Source organism: Sinocyclocheilus grahami, unplaced genomic scaffold, assembly GCF_001515645.1.
Source record: "Sinocyclocheilus grahami isolate Dianchi unplaced genomic scaffold, SAMN03320097.WGS_v1.1 scaffold758.1, whole genome shotgun sequence".
NCBI lineage: Eukaryota > Metazoa > Chordata > Actinopteri > Cypriniformes > Cyprinidae > Sinocyclocheilus > Sinocyclocheilus grahami.
Window position 1 is genome coordinate 17648 of NW_015505937.1, and position 24426 is coordinate 42073.

Genomic DNA, 24426 nt, shown 5'->3' on the forward strand with positions numbered 1-24426 from the left:
TGTATAGTTTCACAAAACTGAAGTCAAACCATTCTGTATTTGCTTCAAATTTCGAAATTATACAATGTAATTTAGATTAAAAACTGCTCATATTGCATCTTTGTTTGAAACATGATTAAAATGCAGTGGTTGCCTCTAATTTTAAAAGGAAAGCGCACAGACAAAGCCTTATTTTGTTTATATGAAGATATTTATTTTGTGTTACTTATTTGATTTGGTGCTTGTTTTAAAATTTCAATTTAGTTTTGTTATTTACATTTACATTATATTTAAATTGTTACACATTTTGACTTCAATTATTTTCATATTGCATATTTTTCCTATTTTAATTTTTGTTTTGAAAGTATGGTAAAAACTGGTAAAATGTACCAACAATCACATTTAAAAAATATAAAATTTTTGATATACCATTAAAACAAACAAAAAAAAAACAGGTAGCCCATCTGAATTAGGACATTTAGGCTATCCATCTAATAGTAGCCTACCAAAATCTTATTAACAATAGAAGTTCAATCTTACTGTAGTCTTCAAATCTGGGTACTGTCTTACGTTTTAAAATCACAAAGGGAGTTTGGGCCCATCAGGCTAACGTGACCGTCACGACTCATGCAGCTGTAAGGTTTTATTTTTCTTTCGTTTTTACTCGCGATCTTTACAACACGCATTACATTACGTATTTCATGGCACACTCGTTTTATGCGTATTTGGTGCCACCTATTTTTGTGGGTGTATTATTGACATGTCAAAGTCTAGACCCTGAATATAAGATGACTGCGTTTTTTCCAGATGTATTTCCAAGAAAAAAACATCGTCTTATATTCGGGTCAATACGGTAAGTGACAGCAGCGTAACATAGTACCTATACTGCTGTCTACACTGTTAATATGGCCCAAACAATAAAATAAGAACAGAAAATCACTCGCGCTCTTGACTGAATAACTTCTGTAGCTTTAATAAGAAGACTTTTCTTATTTGAATGCTGCTTTTAAATGCTTTAGCTTGAAGATAAACATGGCGGATTGTGTGCAACTCACTGCTAATATGGCAGGAGGAGGGGGGGGCCGGTGTGTGCAGTGTGACGTCACATTTTACAGATTCTGCCAATGGCTTATTCAGAGACACTGCATATGAATTATGGGGATTAAAAAAAAAAAGAGTGAGGGGATTTTTATAATTATAGGGTGGTTGTGTATACACACTGCCAACACACATTTATGTTCAAACACCATGTAAAAGTGAATTTTGCATAATAGGTGCCCTTTAAAATAAGCTGCATTTTGTTGTGCAAAACATGTCATTATTTTTTCCTTTTGATTTAGGGTTGAAATAAGGATAATGTTTTATGAAATTATTATATTCATGTACAAAGATATTTACATTGTGGTTCAAATAGAAAGTACTACCAAAAACATGTTATTACGACCATGTACAAAGTATTATGATAAAGCTATAGCATCCAACAGATGTTTTTGCCAGTAAATGTCCAGTCTTTTTTAACAGATTCCAATTCAAGTGACTTAAAACGGGTGCAAATCTTTATGCTGTGTGTGAATGAAAGTAAAGCATCTGCAGCCGGTGATTTCCTCATAGAGTCTGTGTGTGTTTTACGCTCTGCAGTTGAGTATAATTTATCCCCTTTAACTCACAGTGAAATAAACCCTCAGTGCTGATGCCCTAAAAACAACAAACAGGACCCGCACGCTCCAGCCCTCTGAAATGTTAACTCGGCATTTGTTTTAAAGTGCTGTAATGTTTGTGGCTGCTGCTCAGCGTGAATGAGGGGGGTTTCATTCAGGTCCAGTAGTGTTTACCGTGGCAGGCACAGTGATGGTGCGCCCCTTTAATTTGCCCCAGGAGCTGCTCTAATGCCTCTTTCAGACCCTGCTGGCGGGGCGGAAGACCATCCACCTCCCTCCAACCTACAGAAACACAGACAGAGATAAGAACCAGTACATTGTGTGTAAAAAATAACAGATGCATATGAAAAATCTGTAGAAGGTCTTTCAATGTCGTAGGAGATTGGTCTGGGTGGTTGCTAGGTGATTTCTTATGGTAAATGGTGTTTGGCCATCTAAAAGTTGCCAGCACAATGCTAAGGTGTTGCTATGCAGTTGCTAGGGTGTTGTGGGTGGTTTCCAGGGCATTGTTAGTTGATTGCTCTGGTGTTGTGGGTGGTTGCTAGTTGATTTCTTATGGTAAATGGTGTTTGCCCATATACAAGTTGCCAGAACAATGCTAAGGTGTTACTATGCAGTTACTAGGGTGCTGTGGGTGGTTTCCAGGGCACTGCAAGGTGGTTACTATGGTTTTCTGGGTGGTTGTTCAGGTGTTACTAAGGTGTTCTGGGTGGTTGCTAGGTTATTTCCTATGGTAAATGTTTTTTTCCTGATGCAAAAATGGTCGTGGTGATGTTAAGGTGTTGCTATGCAGTTGCTAGGGTGTTGTGGGTGGTATCCAGGACTTTGCAAGATAGTAGCTAGGTGATTTCTTATAGTAAGTGGTGTTTGTCCATGTAAAAACTGCCAGCACAATGCTAAGGTGTTGCTGTGCAGTAGTTGGGGTTTTGTGAATCGTTACCAGGGCACTGCTAGGTGGTTGCTATTTTTTCCTGGGTGGTTGTTAAGGTGTTCTGGGTGGTTGCTAGAGTGTTCCCAGGGCATTGCTTGGTGGTGGCTAAGGTGTTACTAGGGTGTTCTTGGTAGTTGCTAAGTATCCCTAGGGAGTTCTATATTGTTGCTTGGGTGATTTTCTAGGATGTTGAAGGAGGTTGCCGGAGCATTTTTTGGTGGTTGCTATGATGTTGTGGGTGGTTGCTAAGGTGTTACTATGGTGTTCTAGATGGTTGTCAGGGTGCTTGGGTGGTTTTCTAGGGTGTTGAAGGAGGTTATCATGGCATTGTTTGGTGAGTGCTATGGTGTTTGGGGTGGTTACAAAGTTGTTGCCAAGGCGTTACTAGGGTGTTCTAGATTGTTGCTAGGGTGTTAAAAGAGGCTGCTAGGGCATTGCTTGGTGTTAGCTATGGTGTTATGGGTGCTTACAAAGTTCTGGGCAGTTGCTAAAATGTTGAAGGAGGTTATTGATGGTTACTACTGTGCAGTGGGTTGTTCCTAAGGGATTACTAGGGTGTTCTAGGTTGTTGCTAAGGTGCTTGGGTAGTTGCTAGAGTGTTGAGAGAGGATGCCAGGGCATTGCTTGTGGAAATGGCTGCAAAGTCTTTACTACGGGGTTCAAGGATGTAGCTAAGGTGTTCAATGTGGTTGCAAAGGTGTTCAAGGTTCTGTTGTGTTTGGTTGTTAGGGTGTTGAAGAAGGTTGCCAGGGCATTGCTTAGTAGTTGCTATGTTTACTACCAAACAAAAACTATGTGATTATGTAATGTTTGCATGCTAATCTGGCAGTAAATCATTCAGTATTGGCTTTATATCCCTGCATCAGGCGCACACACACACACACTTGTACACGTACTCTCACACGCACGCACGCACACACACACTCGCACATGCACACACACATTCAAGCACGCGCACACAACCTTGCACACACACACACACTCGCACACACGCGCTCTCGGCATGGTAAACAGGACGATGTTCTGACGGTGTGTTGGTTGCAGGCTGGTTCCTGAGGAAGCAGGGAAAACATGGACGCTCTATTCTGGGAATGTCTAACACAGACCCTCTCTTCAGTCGGCTAACCTCACCGAGAGTGTTTGTGTGTGCATGTGTGTGTGTTATGAAACAGATAGAGCGAGCGGAAAAAAGGATGCAAATATCATGTAAATAAGAGAAATTGATTGAAAATCATTTCTGCATGCGGCCATAAAGCGGTGTGTGTATGTGAGCGTGAATTGTAGAAGGAGACAACAAGTGTGTGTGTGTGTGTTTGAGTTGGTGTATAAGAGCCGTTCTGTCTGCGACTTTACAGCTTCTCACAGACATGCAAATATTTCCAGAGGGAGTCGAAATGGAAAACACAAACACACACATTTAAATTAGCATGCTCAAAACACACACACACACTCAATGTAAAAGAGTCCTAAAATCTGATGGGGGGAAAAGGAGGGCTTGTCCTCACAAACATAAAAATGAGGACACAAGTATGGCACAAATAAAGCCAGACACACATAGATAATCACACACACACACACACACACACACACATACACACATTATCTGTCATGCAACCTCTTAGAAAGCAAAACATGACTAACATCTCTCCTGTTTGTCACTATTGAATGTTTGTGTGTGTGTGTGTGTGTGTGTATACTCACTTGAGACTGTAGCACAAGCAGGTTCAGATATCTGAGGTGAACTCCATCCCTTCATGTTATATGCTGATACCTGGACATAACAGCATGTGCCCTGAAACAAGAGAGACAGATCTGTGACTGATGCTGTATTTAAAGGGGTCATGAACTCAGAAACCAAAAATCCCTTGATCATTTGACATACAAGACGTCATTGTAATATATAAACATCCTGTAAGTTTCAGAACTCAAAACTTTGTTGTTAAGTCTAAAAACAGCTTATATTGAAGGCAGTCTGACAAAATCAACGGTGAAATGTATGACTCTATGATGTAATAGTGTGGATAAGCACCACCTCCGCAGAAGATCAACACCTGCTTCTACATCACTGCCTGTTTAGCCCCGCCCACCGGTTCGCATATGTAGTGTTTACGAGAGAGGCGAATGCGCAGGTTTACACAAAAACCAAACGAAAAAGTGTCTGCGTTGCCTTCCTTCTGATCTCAACGTTAGGAAAGAGTGAATGAATTGTGAATGAGTGAATTTTACAGAGGATTCATTTACAAACAAGGCACAATTCGCTGCGGGATTTTCAAAAAGATTGAAACTAAAAGATGATGCTGTACGACTATATTGGATCGGACAGTAATGTCGCAACACAAGTGTAACGGTTTTCATTACGTGATCACTATTGCTCTGTCTCTTCTTACAGATTATTTGATATGTATTGAGTTATTTATGTGTTTTTGACCTAAATTACAGCAGCGCCCATCTATGAGGAATGTACGCTGTCAAACATACACATAGCCAATTAGTATTTAAAGACTGATACTATAATTTTTGTGCAGTTTTATATCTTCTTCTGTTTTACATGATTTAGGTATTTATGTTATTTGTGATATCAATTTGCTTTTTTTATGTTTATTAGTTGGTCTGTTTATTTTTTTTATATTATTATTAATTATTTTTTGTTTTCTTTGTTTGTTCACTGGTGTTGTTCTTACAAGACCAATTAAAACAATCAAACAATGATTTTTTTTTACTCTTTAATTGTGCACCGGTGTTGTTATAGTTAACTCACAATAAAAATAAAACTATTCAAATTTAAAGTTTAAAATAAAGTTTTGACTACTTGAAATGAAGCTGACATCAAATGAAATAAAATTATAGACGAAAAACAAACTTGAAAAACAAAGTTGAATAAAAAATGAATCTAATTAATATAATCAATCTAATATAAATATTGAAAATAATTAATAAAAATTACAAAAGCACATAACACAATTTCTAAAACGTAAAATATTACTTAACACTTGTCACTAAAATTTAGTTTTTATAATCTTTCTTCAAAATGGTCTCCACCTCTAAAACAACTTTTCTGTACTCCTGACATAACCAAAAGAAAACTAATATTAGCAAATGATATAGCTTAAAGGGATAGTTAACTTTATTTCTTTTGTTGGACATTAAAAGAGGAAAATGTGTATTTATTATATAAATGCCCATGGAGTTTTATGATTGTAGTACTTTACATGACTTTTCCAGGAATCACTCTTTTAAAATGAAGCTGTTGAGGAGGTGAATTAAAACAAGAAATGTATTAATTGTTTTTATTTGTTTTAACTTATTTCAAAGCTTGTTTTGTCTTATTTTAACCTATTTTAAGTCATCTTGAGGACCCCTTGGTAGTTTGCTGAGGCTTCCTAGTGGTTGAAAACCACTGCTGTCATTAAACGTCTGTTCTCTCATTCATAAAACTTTCGTTCATAAAACTAAAAATACGTTTCTGGGTCAAAGTGATTCATAAAGATGGAGCAGGTCAAAGAACTTTATTACATTTCAGGTCTGTTTCTCACACAAAGCTATCAAATGGCTTCAGAAAACCTGAAATACAGTGCACAAGTTGTATGTTATGAAACTTTATGGTGCTCTTTAGTATAGTTTTTTTTTTTGGAGCTTGACAGCTGTGGTAATATTGTTTGCGGTTTGTTTTACTCCACATACTAACCACTGGAAGTCCAGCGATGTCATACTGGAGCTGAGTCACGTCTTCAATGACCGTCTCACCCAGTAATGGAGTAAATGAAGGAACGCTGCTCCAGCTCACTGAGACACACATAAGAAGCAGTCATTCAGCAGATTCTACCACCATGCCATGCTGTGGGCCTGTGTCTACTAGTCACAAGCACTTCACTGTGCTTGTTCTATATGGTGAAACAAACTGTGTCACGCTGTATTTGTGTGCGTTTTGTTTTGTATGGAAACCTGCGATGGCAAAATGTGAAAATAAAGGGATTCTGGAGAGTTTTTTGTCCACAAAGTCTGACCATCCGATTTCTAAGATGGTCTAAATTTGTTTGAACAACTCAAAGACCCATTAAACAAACCTAATGTCTGACAGAAACTACAAGCAAGTCTAATACAGTATGTCTATTTTTGACACTGTTTATGAAAGCACTCGGGTTATTATATCATAAACTAACACTAAAACTAAAGCTATTAAAAATTGTTGTTATTTGCAATACAGCTGAAATATAACAAAATATAACTTTTAGACTTAAACTAAATGAAAATTTGAATATTTACCTTTGCTGCTAACTGAAATAAGTAGTAAAAATAGTAAAATGAATAACTGGAAATAAATAAAAACTAAAACTTTATTAAAAATTATTAAATTAAAGGGATAGTTAAACAAAAATGTACATAAAACTGAAAAAAAATAAAAAAATAAAAAATAAAAAATAAATTATTTAAATTATATAAATTATTATTTAAAATAAAAGGCAATTAAAATATTAATAAACACTACAATAGTATATACTTATTCTACTTACTACTACTTATTTTTACTATTTATTTAAAACTGAAAATATATAAAAGGCTATCAAAAATATTAATAAAAATATAATAATGTGAGGATTTGGCAATGGAGTTACATGATTTGTGTGATATGTGGCGTGCATGGAACATATTCTCTAGTTGGCCATCAAATCGCTGATTCTCACGGGCTAGTTGACCAGTCAGTTGTGTGACTTCACGTGCTTCAGTGGTATAATCTAAATCAGCCTTAAAACGGGGGTCAGGGGTCACTCACCGCGGTATTTGGTAATAACAGCAGAGTTGTGACAGAGAGGCTCTTGGAAGTAAACTCTGAGACTGGTGCTACTGCTGACAGACAGATCGACGATGCTGGGCGGCTCAGGAGGACCTGGAATCAACACAAAGACACACTCAGTGTCACACACGGCTGCTGTAACCTCAGGTGTGTGTGTGTGTGTTACTCACTGGCGTGTGTGTATCCCGTCTGCATGCGTTTGTAGAGGCGGAGCTTCCATTCCCAGGTTTTCAGCTGTCTTTCTCTGTTTGACTCCTCCCTCTCCCCAGGCTCCTCCCCCGTCACCTGGGCAACCAGCTCTGCTATGCGATGCTCCGCCTCTTGCACCAGCGAGGCCAGGTGAGCGGCTCTGCCTTCAAGACTTAAAACTAGAGAATACAAGAAACACATTAAACAAACACCTGCAAACATCTCGTCAATTCATGAAAAATAAACCAGAGTTTGTATTTTTCAAATGGATTTTTTAACCCAGGAACACAGTTTTAAGTTTTTGTTTTTTTTTTAAAAAAAAGAATGACAAGAAAGGAAAAGATGGCCTTTTTTTTTTCATTTTCTTTGAAAAAAAATTGGGCTCAATTTCTATTTTCTTTTTCAATTCCACTGAACATTTCACAGTATTTCCTCCTAAGGCTTTCAAGCTAAATTTATTCCCAATCATATTACTGATGTACAAACTACATTGTACTCTACAACTGTACATTGTATGGTTAAACTGCAGTAATTAATATTAATCGATTTTAAATGTGTACTATAAAACCAAGTTATGAATGAGCCATGTTCACCACTGTAAAATAGCTAATAAGCAAATTAATGCAAATAATCTTTGACAGCTATCTTTGATACAATATATGGTTGAATTTCAGGAAATGCTTCATATTAAATGTTTCATCATATTTTACCCCAAAATGAGCTAAAGCATTCAGATTTGTAAATTTTTATGAAAATTTTCACTAAAAACGGCATTACCTCAATGTAAAAAAAAATAATATAAAAAAACCCACCTTTTTCCTCACTTGAATATGGTAATAGCAATTAAATGTTTTTAAAGCAACATAAATTAAGTTCAGAACAGCAAATACTACCATGATAATTTACAATATAATTAGTTACAATAAAAATAATAATTTAATAACAAAAAAAATTACAAATTACAGAAATAATTTAATGTTGAAAATAGTTATAATGTTAAAAATCATAATGCTCCTAAAGTTACACTTCATGTTCTTCATGCAAAAATATATAATATAATATAATATAATACTGTAAAATTACATTAAAATATAATGTGCATATTTTTATATACTAAATGTAATATTTAATTTTTTTATTTTAAGATGACCTGGACATTCACAAACATACTATAGTAGAAATAATGATACCTATATAAAGTGGCGGAAAAATTCACATTATGTTTTGATCATTGGTGTTGCATACCATATCAAATTGCTGCTGCCGCTGTTTGATTGAAGCAATAAGCCACTACCGCTTTATTGTAATGTACAGCATGTGGCCAACATCTGTAGAAGTATGGTTTATGATTCATAAAGCGGAGCTCGTGCTGCATGTGTTTGATCACAGGGAGTGTGTACTCACAGTGTGGACTCTCTTTGGCCCCGGCTCTCAGCAGAAGTTTGGCCATGGGGACGTTGTTGGTCATGATGGCGATGTCGAGCGGCAGCAGTCCTTCACTGTTGGGTGTGTTTAAGTCCAGCTCCTCCAGACTGAAGGTGTTCAACAGAGACTCCACGACATCCAGCTCCTGATGCTCCACAGCTTCAAACAGAGCCTCGTTTCCCTGGAACTACACGTGTATGCATAGATATACATCACTCACGTGGAAAAACGCATGCAAACACATGCATGCATGCTTTAAAACCGCAAACACACACATGCATGAAATATATCAATGCCATTTTGACTGAATATGATTTGCAATAAGGTTCTTTGAAGGTTAAAGCATCATCACTTGTGATTGGTTGCTTTACATGTCAGTCATATGTGACCCTGGATCACAAAACCAGTCATAAGTAGCACGGGTATATTTGTAGCAATAACCAACAATACATTGTATGGGTCAAAATTATTGATTTTTATTTTATGCCAAAATCATTTCCTACCGTACATTTAAAAAAAAAATTTTTTGATTAGTACTATGCATTGCTAAGAACTTCATTTGGACAACTTTAAAGGTGATTTTCTCAATATTTAGATTTTTTGCACCTTCAGATTCCAGATTTTCAAATAGTTGTATCTCACCCAAATATTGTACTATCATAACAAACCATACATCAATGGAAAGATTATTTATTCAGCTTTCAGATGGTGTATAAATCCCTTATGACTGGTTTTGTGGTCCAGGGTCACATATGTAAGTGTGCAGTTCTTAGTCAGAAACAAGCTGCAAAGTCATAATTGAATAGTTATGTGAGACTATTTTAGTTTCTGTTATTGCATAGTTCTTGTTGAAGTGTTTGAATCTCACCATGGTGGTTTTGTGCGAATGGTCCTTGTCTGACTGGCTCGGGAGCGCCGCATCATCCAGAGCCAAGTTGGCCATACGGAACTTTCCAGACAGGTTTCTGTAGAGGCGTCGCGCGGCGCTCGGCGGAGACGAACATGACGTGCTGGAGTGTTTGCGTGGAATCAGAGGATGGGGGTCGGGAATCTGTTGAGTCATTTCGGTTTCAGCCCTGAAAAAGAAAATACACACGAAATCAGAATTTACGAGATGCTGTCAGCACTGGCCTCAGGACAAAATAATAATAATAAAAAAAAGTGTAATTTGTTTTCTTTTTAAGGTTTATATTCAGTGTGCAAAAAAATTGTGCATAAATACTTAAATACACACACACACATATACATATATATATATATATATATACACACACACATACATATACATATATACATACATACATATATATATATATATATACAGTATATAGTCCTTTTTTTTGACTATTTATTGTCACCACAAAAATATATTCAATAGGTTTTTTGCTCTTGTTTCCATTAAATATTTCAATAACACTTTACAATAAGGTTCCTTTTGTTAACATTAGTCAGCAACTTTAGTAAAAACAAACTAACAATGATAAATTGCTTACATAAAAAACATTTATTATTCTTAGTTAGTTCATTTCAATATTACTAACACATTATTACTAAAGTTGTATTATTTAACGGACCTGAGCTGACAACAATCAGTTGTATTTTTATTCATTAACATTTACAAAGATAGAGTTAATTAAATTATATTAGCAACAAAAAATAAATAAATACAGTAAAAATGAATTGCTCACTTTTAGTTAATTTTAGTTCATGTATTAAATGTTAACTAATGGTTCCTTATTTTAAACCTCTTTAAATATTTTAATAAATAAATGATAAACTATAATTATTATTAATTAATATTGATTATTATTAGTAGTAGTAAAATTATTTTAAAAACTACAAAAAAAATACTTGACTTGAGATGCAAAGTTATGCTTAACTTTTCAGAGAATAAAACTTGAATTAAGTTTGAATAAGTCCTAAATTTGGTCCCTTACAATCTTTCTTGCAAATTCTTGTTCTAAAACAGAATAAATTAATGAGGTTTGTTCTAGAAAAAATAAAATCGAGTAAGAATGGAAGGAACTAAAAGTAAAATTTGAATAATCAGTAGCTGAAAAACCCATATTGATTGACGATTTATATTAATATTGACACGTATACCCTGATATGAAGATTCATTCAGAGGGGCTTCAAGGTTTGGAAAGAGAACAAAGTGCTCCAAGAACTACAACTGTCACAAATGCTCTCGTATTAGGACGGCGCGTTGTCCGCGTCGGATACAGGCGAACACCTCCGAGTGCTCTGATAATAACGCGGTTATTTTAACGGGCAGGTATGTGCTGTGTGCAGATAAAAGTGGGTATATTTGTGGCAGGCCGGATCAGTTTCAAAGGCGGCTGATCTCTGGGCTTAAAGTTTCTCCTCTTGTGCCGAACACACGGGCTGCTGAGCGAACAGCGCGCACTGACATGAAAGACTAGCAGATGAAAGAACGAGGGATAAAGAGAGAAAGACAAAAGAAACAGGGACACCACATGTTAACACAGCCGTCTCAGCACTCCATCAGACGAATAGTGATAGAAGAGAACAGACACACACACACACACAACATAGTTTCCCACCACACAACTACTGTGAGGTCCAAACGTCTGAGACCACAGACCACACGGAAAACCCGGGATTCCAAATCTGATTTGTATCGGGAAAATTTAGAATTCCGAAACATTTACAAACAAAGAAACATTGTAACACTTCTGTATGTTGATCATGTGACTCTTTGAACAGACAGTCAGATTGTCTTCTTCCACTGAATCTCAAATCATGTTGGAGAACATGTTGATTTTTCAATTCTAACATATTTGTAATTCAAAATGCTATTCATTTGAAAAATGCTTGCACAGTAACACACACTTATTTCAATTGTGCACGCACACACACACACACACACACACACACACAGCCAAGTTGGGGGCAAAAGTTCTCAAATATCTCAGGATTGTGTCTGGCATCACATCAAAAGGCGAAGCAAAATTTAGCACACAAATACGAGCACATTTAACACGTCCAGTAAGTCAAGGCTAAATGAGAATAGGCCATAGTATGGAAAATTTAGTGAGTAATGCCTCCGTCTAAGAATAATAGCCACTGAGAACAGTAGGCGCATATAAACACATGCAATCCTGCACACATGTGCATGTGTTGAGCTCACTGATGGTAAGAGATTACTCTTTACCGTTTCCCCGAACACATGTTCACATTTACCTCCGAGATCAAACTCTGCCCGATAGCACTGCTAATGTGGCCGCTAAACTATCCGCTTTGTTTCACGTGAGACAACGAGAAAAGCCAGAGAGTATTTTTGTCACTAGTTTTTTAGATCTGATGTTGCTGTACAGAAAATAAATGACAACGGGAAAGTTCTGTGCTTTCTTAATGACGTTCCTGGGCTTATTCTGGAAAATTCGTCAATGCATGTCATAAGCTCTTTCTCTGAAACACCATCCATCATTCAGGCCATTTAGTAATGTTAACCAACAGCCAAATAGCTATTTAGGCATTCTTTTAGCAAACGTGCATCAGATTATAGAAATGAAATGTAATTTTTGTAAATAAAAATGTAAATTTTAGACATAACAGATAAACACTGACAGCAAGAACAAAGATGAAGAGAGCATTAACTTTTAGTATTGCACTTCATTTGTTATGTGTAATGTGAAGCACAATTCACAGCCTTCATATCTTTACCTTTTTTTTAATTGTAATATACTTTCAATTCATGTTTGGTTCAGGCTTTACTGAAGATTTTTTATTTAAATTTTGGTAACACTTTACAATAAGGTCTCATTTGTTAACATTAGTTAATGCATTAATTGAACATGAAATAACAGTGAAAATTTTATTTTTACAGCATTTGTTAATATCGGCAAGAATCTGGCGATACGATACGTATCACGATACAGGGGTTGCGATACGATATATTGCGATACTGTAAGCAAGGCGATATATTGGGATGTTTCTTATTGTAGGAATAGGATATATTTTTAGGAAAGCTGTCATTAAGAACACACCACCATATGCAAACCTTAGCAAAAATAAATAAATAAAAATTGTTTAACCAGAACACACTGGGATCTGCATTTGCAATAATCAGTCCCTGTATCATTCAATGTTATTGAACGACTTTTTGTGCAGTATGAGTAAAGGGGGAAAAATTCAAGTGCTTGCAGGATTCTTTAGTTAAATGTATATGTATAAAATGTATTTTATAAAAAGACCATATATATTTTTAGACCTTGTTTTAAAGGGTCACAGTTTAAGTTTACAATTGTAACATACAATGTCATAACATTTTGATCTGAACAAAAAAATATCTGTTTAATATCAATGAAAAATAAAGTTCTTGCAGGATTCCTAAAGAAAACAAAACAATTGTAAAACAATAAAAATAAATACAGATGTTGAACATTCTCAGAACCTTTCAACTTGGATTTCACAGGTTTTTCAGTTTGTATTTATGTTCCACGTGGAATCACCGAGACCGCGACGCGAGCACCGCCCAACTGCACAAAACACCCTACCGCCCGCCGCGCCCCGCTCGAAGGCTCTTCACACGGGACGCAGCAAGCGGCGGAACCGAGGTGCTACCCGCGCCGCGGTCCCGGGCCGGACGTTACCCCAAAAGCCCAAATGCCGCCACACTTCAGCTTTGTACACCGTAAATGTATAATTTTAAAATTATAAATTTCGTTAATTTTAAGGATAGTTATTTAGTGGATTTAGGTATCTCAACAAATTTTAAGTTGTTCTAATTGCAGCAGCATTTTTTTTACAGTGTTTGAAATTACTGTAGAGAAAATCAGTGGAAAAAGATTTTATTTACTATTAGTTTCAACACTTTCGACAACAGCGATACGTATAACTGTGAATTATGCATCTTCAAAAAATAAAGTGCACGATTATTAGTTTAATTATTTAGCACTTAATTTAGAATTCTGAATTTAAAATCTGGAAAAACCGAATCTAAATGTAGAAATTAGAGAGTAGCTAACGATTAAATATTGTGTTGCATTCATAAAACGATCACAATTGCAAAACAATTGTAAGAGCAATTCACATTCTCTGACTCAACGTTATTCAATTCAGTTGCATTGTATTCAATTAATATAACCAAGAACGAACATCAGGTAATGCTAGCCGTAATACAATTACATATCAAACAGAACAAAAGCCGAGATGTTTTACATAGTAAACTACATAGTAACAAGTTTGTGACTGATTTTACTTATTAGGTTAACTCTGACATAGAACAAAGTAAATAAAGTATAAATTTAGAGAAACATGTTTGATTCTAAACAACTGCAAGCATGGATTTTATGTCGATAAATGACTGCAATAACAATAGCAATGCACCAATATGTGCGAGAAACTCTAGTCGAAGTAACATGCCAATTCTTTTACGTTGTCATCAATCAAATGAAACTCCGGTGACATTTGGAATGTTTTATGACAAATGCGCAAAGAGCGGACGGGACGACATCTCTCTTTCTTTTAGAGTAGCTGGCTATGACAGACGGAAAGGGGGCTGAGGGACTCCTCTCCGAGGGTTATATGTGGCTGCGAGAAGGAGAGTCTGAAATTTGATTCTTGGCACCAGACAGACTGCAGTCCGACCAGCCAAAATTTGGAGGGGGAGTGTGTGTGACAGTAAGCAACAGGAGGGGGCAGTGAGGACAGTATTACCGATCAGTGTGTGTGTGTGTTACTAGGGTCAACAGAACCCGTCTCTCTCTCTCTTGTGTACTTCAGGCCTAGTGGAGCCAGTCTAACCCTTCGACCTCTCACACACACAATGGGGAATCAAAGCTAATAAGTTGATTCCCTTGCCGTTTGAAAGACACGCCGACAGGTTTGCTCGTCACCACTGAAATCTTCAGCATGCAAACGCACTTCAGAATCAGAATCTCACAAGAACGGGTCACATTTCACCTCAAAATTAACAGACAAGAAATAAAATGTTACGTTTTGCATAATCAAAGTACATTTTTAACAATGTGGCCAAATTTGAATGAAAATTAAGCAAATATTCCACCAGAAATTCTCATTACTTTAATGATTCTGGATGTTTTACTTCAGTTTCTTTTTTCTCAATCGTGATTCTTATAATACATTTTCATAATATAGATCAAAAGGATACAAATTTTAACTTCTGTATGTTTACTGAAATGTTTTGTTTAAATATGTAAATGAGTTATTATTAATTAAATATGCACTAATTTGCAAACATTTCCAAAATAAATTAAAAAAATTGCCATATTGGCATATTTTGGATATCTCTTTTTATCACTTCATAAATCTGAAAATACTGTCAACTGACAGACAAAAATAGATTTTCACCATATTTTTAGGAATAAAATGTTTATATATATATATATATATATATATATATAAACAGATAAAAATACATTTTATTTTTTGAACAAACACTTCAGAATTTAGATAGGAATAAAACTATAAAGTTTGGTGCTACTGAAGTGGAGATTTCTCATTTTGACAAAGCAGCCTTTATATATACACCAGTATATGCATGATAATTGAAATCTACAGTTGCAAATAGATAAAATCAACACTCAAAATTGCAATAAATAAATAAATAATTGAAAAAAAATTGTGTGTGTGGGGAGGGGGGATGGAATAAAATTGAAAAAAGCTAAATTGACCACAAAATTGACCTTATTTTGCCTGCAGTCTTACTTTAAAATGTTTAAATACTTTAAATATATATATATATATATATATAAAGACACTTTTCTGAATAGCAATATAAATAAGATTGCCTGATTGCAAAACAAATACCTCCAAAAAGTTTCATTTTCATTAAATTAAATGCAATTTCTTTCATTTGAATTTGCAGTGAAATGCGTTTCGTGAGATTCACCCGTGCACACACGCGTGCCGCTTTGACGGCATTAGAACAGGAGCAAGTCTGTTTAACGCATTAAAGCCGTGGTCTTTTCCCATCGCGCGTTTGCGTGTTTCTGTGGCGGGTGTATGCGTTCTAATCCACTCAGATTAAGAGATTAAGCGCGGGAGTATTTGTGTGCATGCGGCGGTATGCGCGTGTGTTGACGCAGTAGTAGTCACTCCCCTGTGAGAGTGTTTGCTGTGTGGAGTTCAACTGCCCGCCACCTGTTCGCCCCCCACCCCAGGGGGCAAATCTCTCTAATTCTGATGAGCAGAGACAGAAGACCGTCGCCATGGGGATGTTCCGAGACGCGCGTGTGAGTTCGGGATCAATCAATGTATGAATGCATGTGCGCCGATGTGTCTTTGTGCATCGGCCCCGTACGTGTGTGTGCGTGTGACGTTAGGCCCGTCTAAGAGGCTCTCGCGACAGACAGCTCGGCGTGCAGGAGGTGACAGGGAGTCTGCGTGAGTCTCTGCGCGGCCCCGAAAACAGGGGGGCCCAGCCCGCATCGCGCCCAGCCAGGGTGGCTACATCCTGGGGACACGCCGACCTGAGACTCCCTGGAGTTATATGCGTCTCTGGAGCCCGGCTTCCAATCTGCCATATGCCACAACCGCCGATACGCACCTCTTCTCATGCACAAACAAAAGCACATAAACTCGCAGTTTGGGAATATAGAAGCGCATAGCAGGTTTACAATCGGATGATTTAAATACCTTTTAACTCTTTTACTTGAAGGAAAAATTAGCAAAAATGAAAATCGTCATCATTTACTCAACCTCAAGTTGTTTCCAACCTGTACGAGCTTCTTTCTTCTGTTGAACGTAAAACAAGGTATTCTAAAGAATGTTGGAAAACAAACAGTTGCCGATAGCCATTGAGTTCCACAATCTGAAAAAATAAATACTATGGAAGTCAATGGGTACCATCATAGATATACATACATAGATTCCTCATTAGCGACTGTTTCTATGGGCGGCGATACGTAAGACATCCTCCATTTTTGGAACGGTCTGTGAACCTTTGAATGCATTGATTGTGTGCGTCTACAACAGCAAGTTAAACGCTTGTATATATTTGAATATTCATTGATTATTTTGGTGATTGGTGAATGACGGCAAGTTGACCGTTCCAAGATGGCGGATGTGTCAACGTATCCGGACCGGTCAAATAGGGAATCTATACATATAAATATTTAAAAATATTTTCTTTTACATTCAACAGAAGACGGAGTTTTCATTTTTGGTGAACTATCCCTTTAAATGATTTTTCCCAGTCAAAAATTGCTTGTAAATCTCTCATTATGCTGTATTATCACCAAATCTTGGATTCAATCTTCCAATTAGCACAGGTTTGAATTTCTTTTTGGAACTGATTGATTCTAGGTCCATTTTGGAGTGAAAAAAATAATTTTTATGGATCATTTTGACAATGTCTCCTTAAAAACTGAGGTGCATGAGCTAAGATCATTGAGGTCTATGATCAATCAGTTTAAAAAAGAAATACATAACCTGTGCTAATTGACAGAAAACAAGCTGAATAAAGTATAATGATCAATTTACAAGCCAGTCATTTTTGACTAGGAAGACCACAAGTGTAACAAAGTTACAAAAAATCCCCAAAAAGTACAAAAAAACTATCCAGTTTTTGGAAAGCTGTTAAATTATACGTGAACAAAGTCAGTACATTTTATTCCAATCAATGTGATCAAATTAACTAGCAATTTCTGCAAAAAGAAAATCATAAACATATTTCATTCAACAAAAAAAGTTTATCTATGCCATATAAATATATTTATACAAATTAACTATATTAATGACCAGCTCTTTATATAATGTTGGATATATAAAGTAAGTTCAACTGTATTCGCATACACTCACATAAAGCAATATATACTATATAGCAAATCTCAACTGCTTGATTGCTTGTATCGTCACAAAATGTTATTATATTATCTGATAAATGTGACTATAAGGCATGAAGATATTAAGTTATTTTAAACATTAACATCATGATTTTGTGTAAAGCTGCTTTGAAACAATGTGTGTGAATTGTAAAAAGCACTACACAAATCTGACTTAATACCATGCTATTCATTAAAGTACTTTTAAGCACCATTAAAGAATTTCCAAAATGAGTAATTGTGGTCAAGGTCTGGTAATTTTTCTTAAACCGTAAAGAAAAAAAGGCAGAGATTCATGTGCCTTTAACACGATGTGCATGTTGATGATCTCAGTAAAAGCTCCCAAGAAAAGCATGTTGGAAGTGAGTCAGATTTGTGAGTTTTGGACATGCATCAGCCGTGACAGACAGAGAGGGTGGAGAGCAAAGAGACAGTCAGAGCTGGAGTCATGATGTCTGTAGAGATGAGCGGAGGAAAAACCACGGCTAACTAGCGGCGTTCAGAGCCAACATGGCTTTTCTGGCATCTTTTGAGCCCAAATGTCTGGTCAACCTCTCGCAAACTGCTTTTTAGCCGATTGATTTATTGAATTGATGTAAATGTTGTGGTACCAGTCTACGCTGAGAGAGCGCCTCCTGTAGGCCGGAGGTCTGGACGACTGACTCCTGTCCTCCTTACAGTGTTTGTCCTTCAAAGAGAGTCTCTGGGTGAACTTCACGATCCCAGACTCAGTCCTGGGAAACACAAACACACGGAAATAGCATGATTACTGTAATAGATCCACTGATTTACTCAATGTTTCCCTAAACACATACACACACGCTGCCTGAGAGCAGTCCAGAGTTTTACCAAACATTTTCCATCAAAGTTCCATCATAAATATTTTATCTTCAATTACAAACAAACAGAACAATTAATTTCAGTCATTTCAGTGTCACTTTAAAAAAGCAGATCAACTTTTTCTATCACTTCAATCAAAACTCCTTCTTGCCCAAAACTAAAAGGATGAAGATCATGAAAATGAAATTAAACATATCTAGTAATAATAATAAAAATATAAAATAATAAAACATAATGATAATAATATGGACAGTAATAAAATAATAATAATAAATAACCAAAATATGCATAATTATAACAAAACAAACCATAAATATAAAAAATTTAACACAATACATGAATAAATAAATTTAAATATTTTCATTGTTTTACATTTTTCAAAATCCAACAATCTTGTTTATTTCCAGGTTTTCAATTTTTTCACCAGTCCAGAGTTTTACCAAATATTTTCCATCATATTGTTCCATCATGTTTCATGTGTATAAATATTGGATCTTTAATTACAAACACATAGTACAAGCAACCATTTCAGGATCACTTTAAAATATGTAAACTTTCTATACTTTATAAATCAAAAATCCTTTTGCCCAAAACTAAAAGGACAAACATCAATAAAATAAAACAAAACAGGCCTATATTTAATAATACAATTATTATTATTACTATTATAAATAATAATAATAATAATAATAAATGTGGATACTATAACTAAATAATAAACAAATTAAATTTAAAAACAATAAATTGAATTTTTTCACTTTTTAACATCTTTCAAAATCCTAAAACTTTGTTTACAGGTTTTCTTTTCTTTTCTTTTTTAATGCCAGGTTTTCAAAATTTTTTAGAAGACTTTTAATGAGGTCTGAAACTGTTGTCACATTTTATGTTACATTTTTAAAAACTTGGAAGGAAAATATGTCCGATTATCCAAAACTAATGTCGCAATAAGGTGCAATATGATCGGGAATGTTCTCCATGAGATTCTCCTGTAAAACTTTATGTAAGAGGTACTTGCGTGTGTTGATTTTGTGGTCTCATTAGCAACAGTGTCGTCACAACAGCAGCAGCGGACGCTATATATGCAGATCTGTGCGTGTGAGGCTGACAGCGCTGTAAATGCGTGAATGAACGATCCTGCAATCGCTTAATGACAAACAAGTCAACAAGTGCGACAGAAGAATGTTTAAACAGTGAAGGACAAGGTCAGCGGGTGAACAGCGGTGGCATGAGAGGTGACCGCATCCGTATTTCTAGAGGGAATGTTCCTAGATAGAAGCCGTTTGGGAATAAGACAGGAAGAAGGACAGCGGGATGAATCTGATTCCGCCGGCAGCTGTTCTGGATGACACTGCGCTCGGTCGGGGTCCCATGTGCTGATGTAATGCCATTAGAAGATTTCTTACAGTAGGAAGGCCTGAGTGATGACATCACCTCCTTCAAGAGCTCACCCGCACCGTACGGACACGTACACACAAACGCCCGAGTAAAAATAAATACCAAACATAAACACAGCACAAGTCAATGCTTAATTCATATGCACTTTTAGACATGATTGAGAGCGAGAGAGAGAAGATCTGTTTCAAAATCAACTCAGCTGCGCAAAGCATTCTGGGATTGCCTTCTTTATGAAGGATACACTGATGAATTTGGCTAACAGAACACTCAAAAAAATATTTGTGCTAAATTAAGAATTTTTGTATTTTAATTGCATATAAAATTTCCATGCATTTTGATTGCACAGTTTTAAACTAATAATTTGATGCATATTTGTCAGTTACACATCAATGAAACATGTCAGATTTCTGTAATAGTAACAATAAACTGAATGTGTTTTAAATACACAATAATCAATAGAGGTAGAAAACAGATAAGATTCATGCACTCAAAAAATCATGGCATAGTTTATTAACTATGTGCATCTATTTGAATACTTTCAAAATTAATTTAATAAAATTGCTTTGAATCACCATTGTGAAATCAGTTACATTAATTCAGTTACAAAGTATGAATATGGTTAAAATATGGCTAGTGGTGTACAAGCAATATTCAGTTAAAATGAATGAAATTGAAATGAATTGTATTTATAAATGAACTGGGTTTTTTTGCACAAAGTTTAGACCAAAAAAAAGCTAATAAACTTGATGAGATGCATAATTGGCAGCAGGGTTAGGTGTAATACATTACTAAGTAATTACTTACTATAATTGAATTACTTTTCCCTTAAAAAAGTAAAGTAATTACAATTACTTATGATGTAACTGCATTAAATATTGTATAAACTATAGAACAATTCTATATAAATAGTGGATATAAAATCATAAAGAAATTGAAAATCTTTTAATGTAACCTTCTCCCTTTATATACTGTATGTTGGTCAGTCCAACAATAATTTATGCAATTTTATATTATTATTACATACTAAATGAAACAGGTCAGATTTCTGTAGTAGTACTAATAAAAATCTGAATAAATGCATTTTGAAAATATGATTATTTAAATAAAATTATATAGATGCAAATAGTTAATAATAATGGCGTGATTTTTGGGTGCACAAATCTGGCCTGTTTCATTTATGTGTGACTGACTGATTAAGTTAATTAGTTTGTTAATGGAAATTTGGCATACAATTCACAGTATTACTAGTAGTACTATCTGTATTCTGTCTAGGTAGGCGTCTGGCTAGGTTTTGGAATGGATCTGGAGAGCGAGGGAGAGACAAGTGTCTGTCTGTGTTGTTTGATGTTGATGGGCGCTCAGACTGCAGCCAGTGCACAGATCCAGCGCTTCGGTGCAGGCTGCTCATAGACAAGCACATAAATACCAAACACACGCAGTATTAAACAGCAGTGCCAGCGCAGACAGAAACTGGTTAGTTAGGGCTAAAATAAAAGCTCTCCATACCGCACATCAAATGTGTTGTGCCTTTATTCCATTTAAAGGCTTTGACCCTCACACACACACACACACACACACACACACACACACACACACACACACACACGTTAGTATTGGGGTTTGTGTGTTCAAAGAACAAAAATCATCATTAAAATTGACTTAATCTTCAAATCATGAGTGTGAATTTAATTTGAATCAGTCACGCCCCTCAATGGAAGTTCAACTGCCGTTTAAAATTGAGTGACAGGAGCAGGAATTTACTGAATTCACAATTCAACTTTCAACATCAGTGATGCATTCTGGGAAATGAAGTGTTCTTCCACCCAAAAAAAAAAAAAAAATCAATTTATTAAATCTATCCATCTATGTCTCTATCTATCCTATATGTATCTTTCTGGCCATTTGTCTATTTATCTATCTATCCATCCATACATTCAAATTGGCTATCCATTCATCTCTTTATCTGTCTCTCTATCTATCCATCTATCTATCTATTTGTACATTCATCTCTATCTATCTCTCTCTTTCTATCTATATATCTTATCTCTCTATCTATGTCTCTATCTGTCTCTTTCTATCTATTTGTACATTCATCTCTATCTATCTATCTGTCTCTCTTTCTATCTATCTTATCTCTCTATCTATGTCTCTATCTGTCTCTTTCTATCTATTTGTACATTCATCTCTATCTATCTATCCCTCTATCTGTCTCTCTTTCTATCTCTCTATCTATTCATCCATCCATCCATTCGAACATTCATCTATCCATTCATCTCTCTATCTATCTATCTCTCCATCCATCCATTTCTCTCTCTCTATCTATCTATCTATCTATCTATCTATCCGTACATTCAAATATCCATTCATCTCTCTATCTGTCAAGTATATACACCTTCAAATTTTGAGGCTTCTTAAACTTTTGTCAAAACTTTCAAATCAACATTAAAAGTTTGTCTTGATAAATTATGCTAGTTGAAAAAAAACTGTTAAATGAGTTTCTTTGAATTTCAACTAATTCCCATTCTTCTTCCTGACATTTAAATTTGAATTGCAATTTGAAATCTTGACCAAATCCAGGAAATAAATTGGAATTTAAAAGGCATTCACAATTCAATTCTAAATGACTGCTATATTATGATGACTGATCAACAGCCTGTGTAGTCAAAAAGTCATTTCAGAAGCTGAAAAGTGGGTATATTCTTGATTATAAAGAAAAACACATGAATATCAACACCTAATACAGCTATAAATACATAAAGTACAGTCTAGTATACACTTCTGATTCATTTTCCCAGAACTCTGAAATAAAAGTGGCTTCTCTAGAGGGCCACCTACTCGCCCTCTCTCTCTCTCTCTCTGTGGTCTTTGCCGGAATGCCGTAATGGACCGAAAGCGTCTCCAATCTTGTCGTTCCCTCCAGAATCCCACAATTCCACAGGGCGTCAAGATACCAATCAGAGTGGAGACGGCCATCAGGGTGATTATTTATGCTGGAGTGTATCACGAGCACGTGACCGTGTCATACATTTATAGACGCAAACCACACACACGCTAGGTAACACACAACAGCGTGTGTTTGTGAGGAAGTTCTCAGAGCCGGTGGTTTCCGCTGTGTCATCTCCGTACCTACAACCAGACCTGCGGCCAAACCTGTGCATATATAAGCCTGTGTGCGAGAGAATGGAAAAGACGATGCCACACACACACACAAATGAGTGAGATGCCAGGCGATGTTTTTGCGGGAAAGTTCCTCTGGCGGGGCTTTATTGAGGTGTGTGTGTGTCTGGCGCGGCACTGCTGGGGAACCGTCAGACTTTTCATGGCCAAACCACATCAAAGACCACAACGCCAGCCCCTCCACACACACGGCTGAGTCAACCTTTACACATACACACATCAACCACAAAACCAAACACTGAAACATGCACACTTATTAAAGTTATTAGACTGTCTATGTGAAAAATGCTTATGTGGGTCAGAGAGAGAGAGAGAGAGAGACAGAGAGACATGCACACACTGCTGCCATATATCATTCATGCTAATTCATTTGATTTTCTCCCTTTAGTTATGCAAGCCACAATAACTAGTCTGACAACTTAAGGTTTATGTGATTTGTTCACAATTGCTTGCTAGACGTTCAAACGTGAGACTGCAAATGGTTACGGCGCATGCATTTTATTCCTCGCTAATTCGGTTCGTTCACTAATTGCACACAAAAACAATGTGACTGGTTGAATTTGACTTCTGAGCGTAAGGCCACACAGGTTTCATTTTGTCTGCCTGACTGGAAAGTCTTCCAAAGTTTGCCAACATTTAGTCCGAGACACTTAGCAGCAAGTAAACCACATTCACAAACGAAAATTGTATATTTCAGAGTTATGTTCAAAAAATAAACTGTCTACACACATTTTTAGGTAAAAAAAAAAAATGGAAAAAGTGATTCATTTTCAATTTGATTTAAGACAACTTATGGAACATACTGTATGTGACAGGTCTCTAAAAAGTTCAAAGGAATGTTTTTTTTATTAATTTAAGAAATGAATACTTTTATTTAGCAAGGAAGCATTAAATTGATCAAAAGTGACAGTAAAGACATTTAAATGGGTGTTCTTTTGAATTGCATATTCATCAGAGAATCCTGAAAAATAAAATATGAAGCAACACAATTGTTTTCAACATTGATAATAATGAGAAATGTTTCTTGAGCAGCAAATCAGCATATTAGAATGATTTCTGAAGGATCATGTGACACTGAAGACTGGAGTAATGATGCTGAAAATTCAGCTTTGATCACAAATAAATTACATTCTAAAATATATTCATATAGAAAACAGTTTTTTTTAATTGAAATATTTACAAATTTTACAGTATTTCTGATCAAATAAATGCAGCCTTGGTGAGCAGAAG

At 35.8% G+C, this 24426-nt stretch overlaps 1 protein-coding gene across 1 annotated transcript in view; it reads right to left on the reverse strand.

Annotated features, from left to right (window-relative positions):
- Positions 1–24426, reverse strand: part of LOC107561114 (ankyrin repeat and fibronectin type-III domain-containing protein 1-like) — an 89570-nt gene that overhangs the window by 14611 nt on the left and 50533 nt on the right. Inside the window, exons 5-12 of the mRNA XM_016245467.1 lie at positions 18396–18518; positions 9843–10050; positions 8954–9161; positions 7531–7728; positions 7340–7453; positions 6254–6351; positions 4270–4360; positions 1812–1919 (exon numbers count right to left, since the gene is read on the reverse strand). Coding sequence (XP_016100953.1) covers positions 1812–1919; positions 4270–4360; positions 6254–6351; positions 7340–7453; positions 7531–7728; positions 8954–9161; positions 9843–10050; positions 18396–18518 — 1148 coding nt within the window. The remainder of the gene's footprint in view (positions 1–1811; positions 1920–4269; positions 4361–6253; positions 6352–7339; positions 7454–7530; positions 7729–8953; positions 9162–9842; positions 10051–18395; positions 18519–24426) is intronic.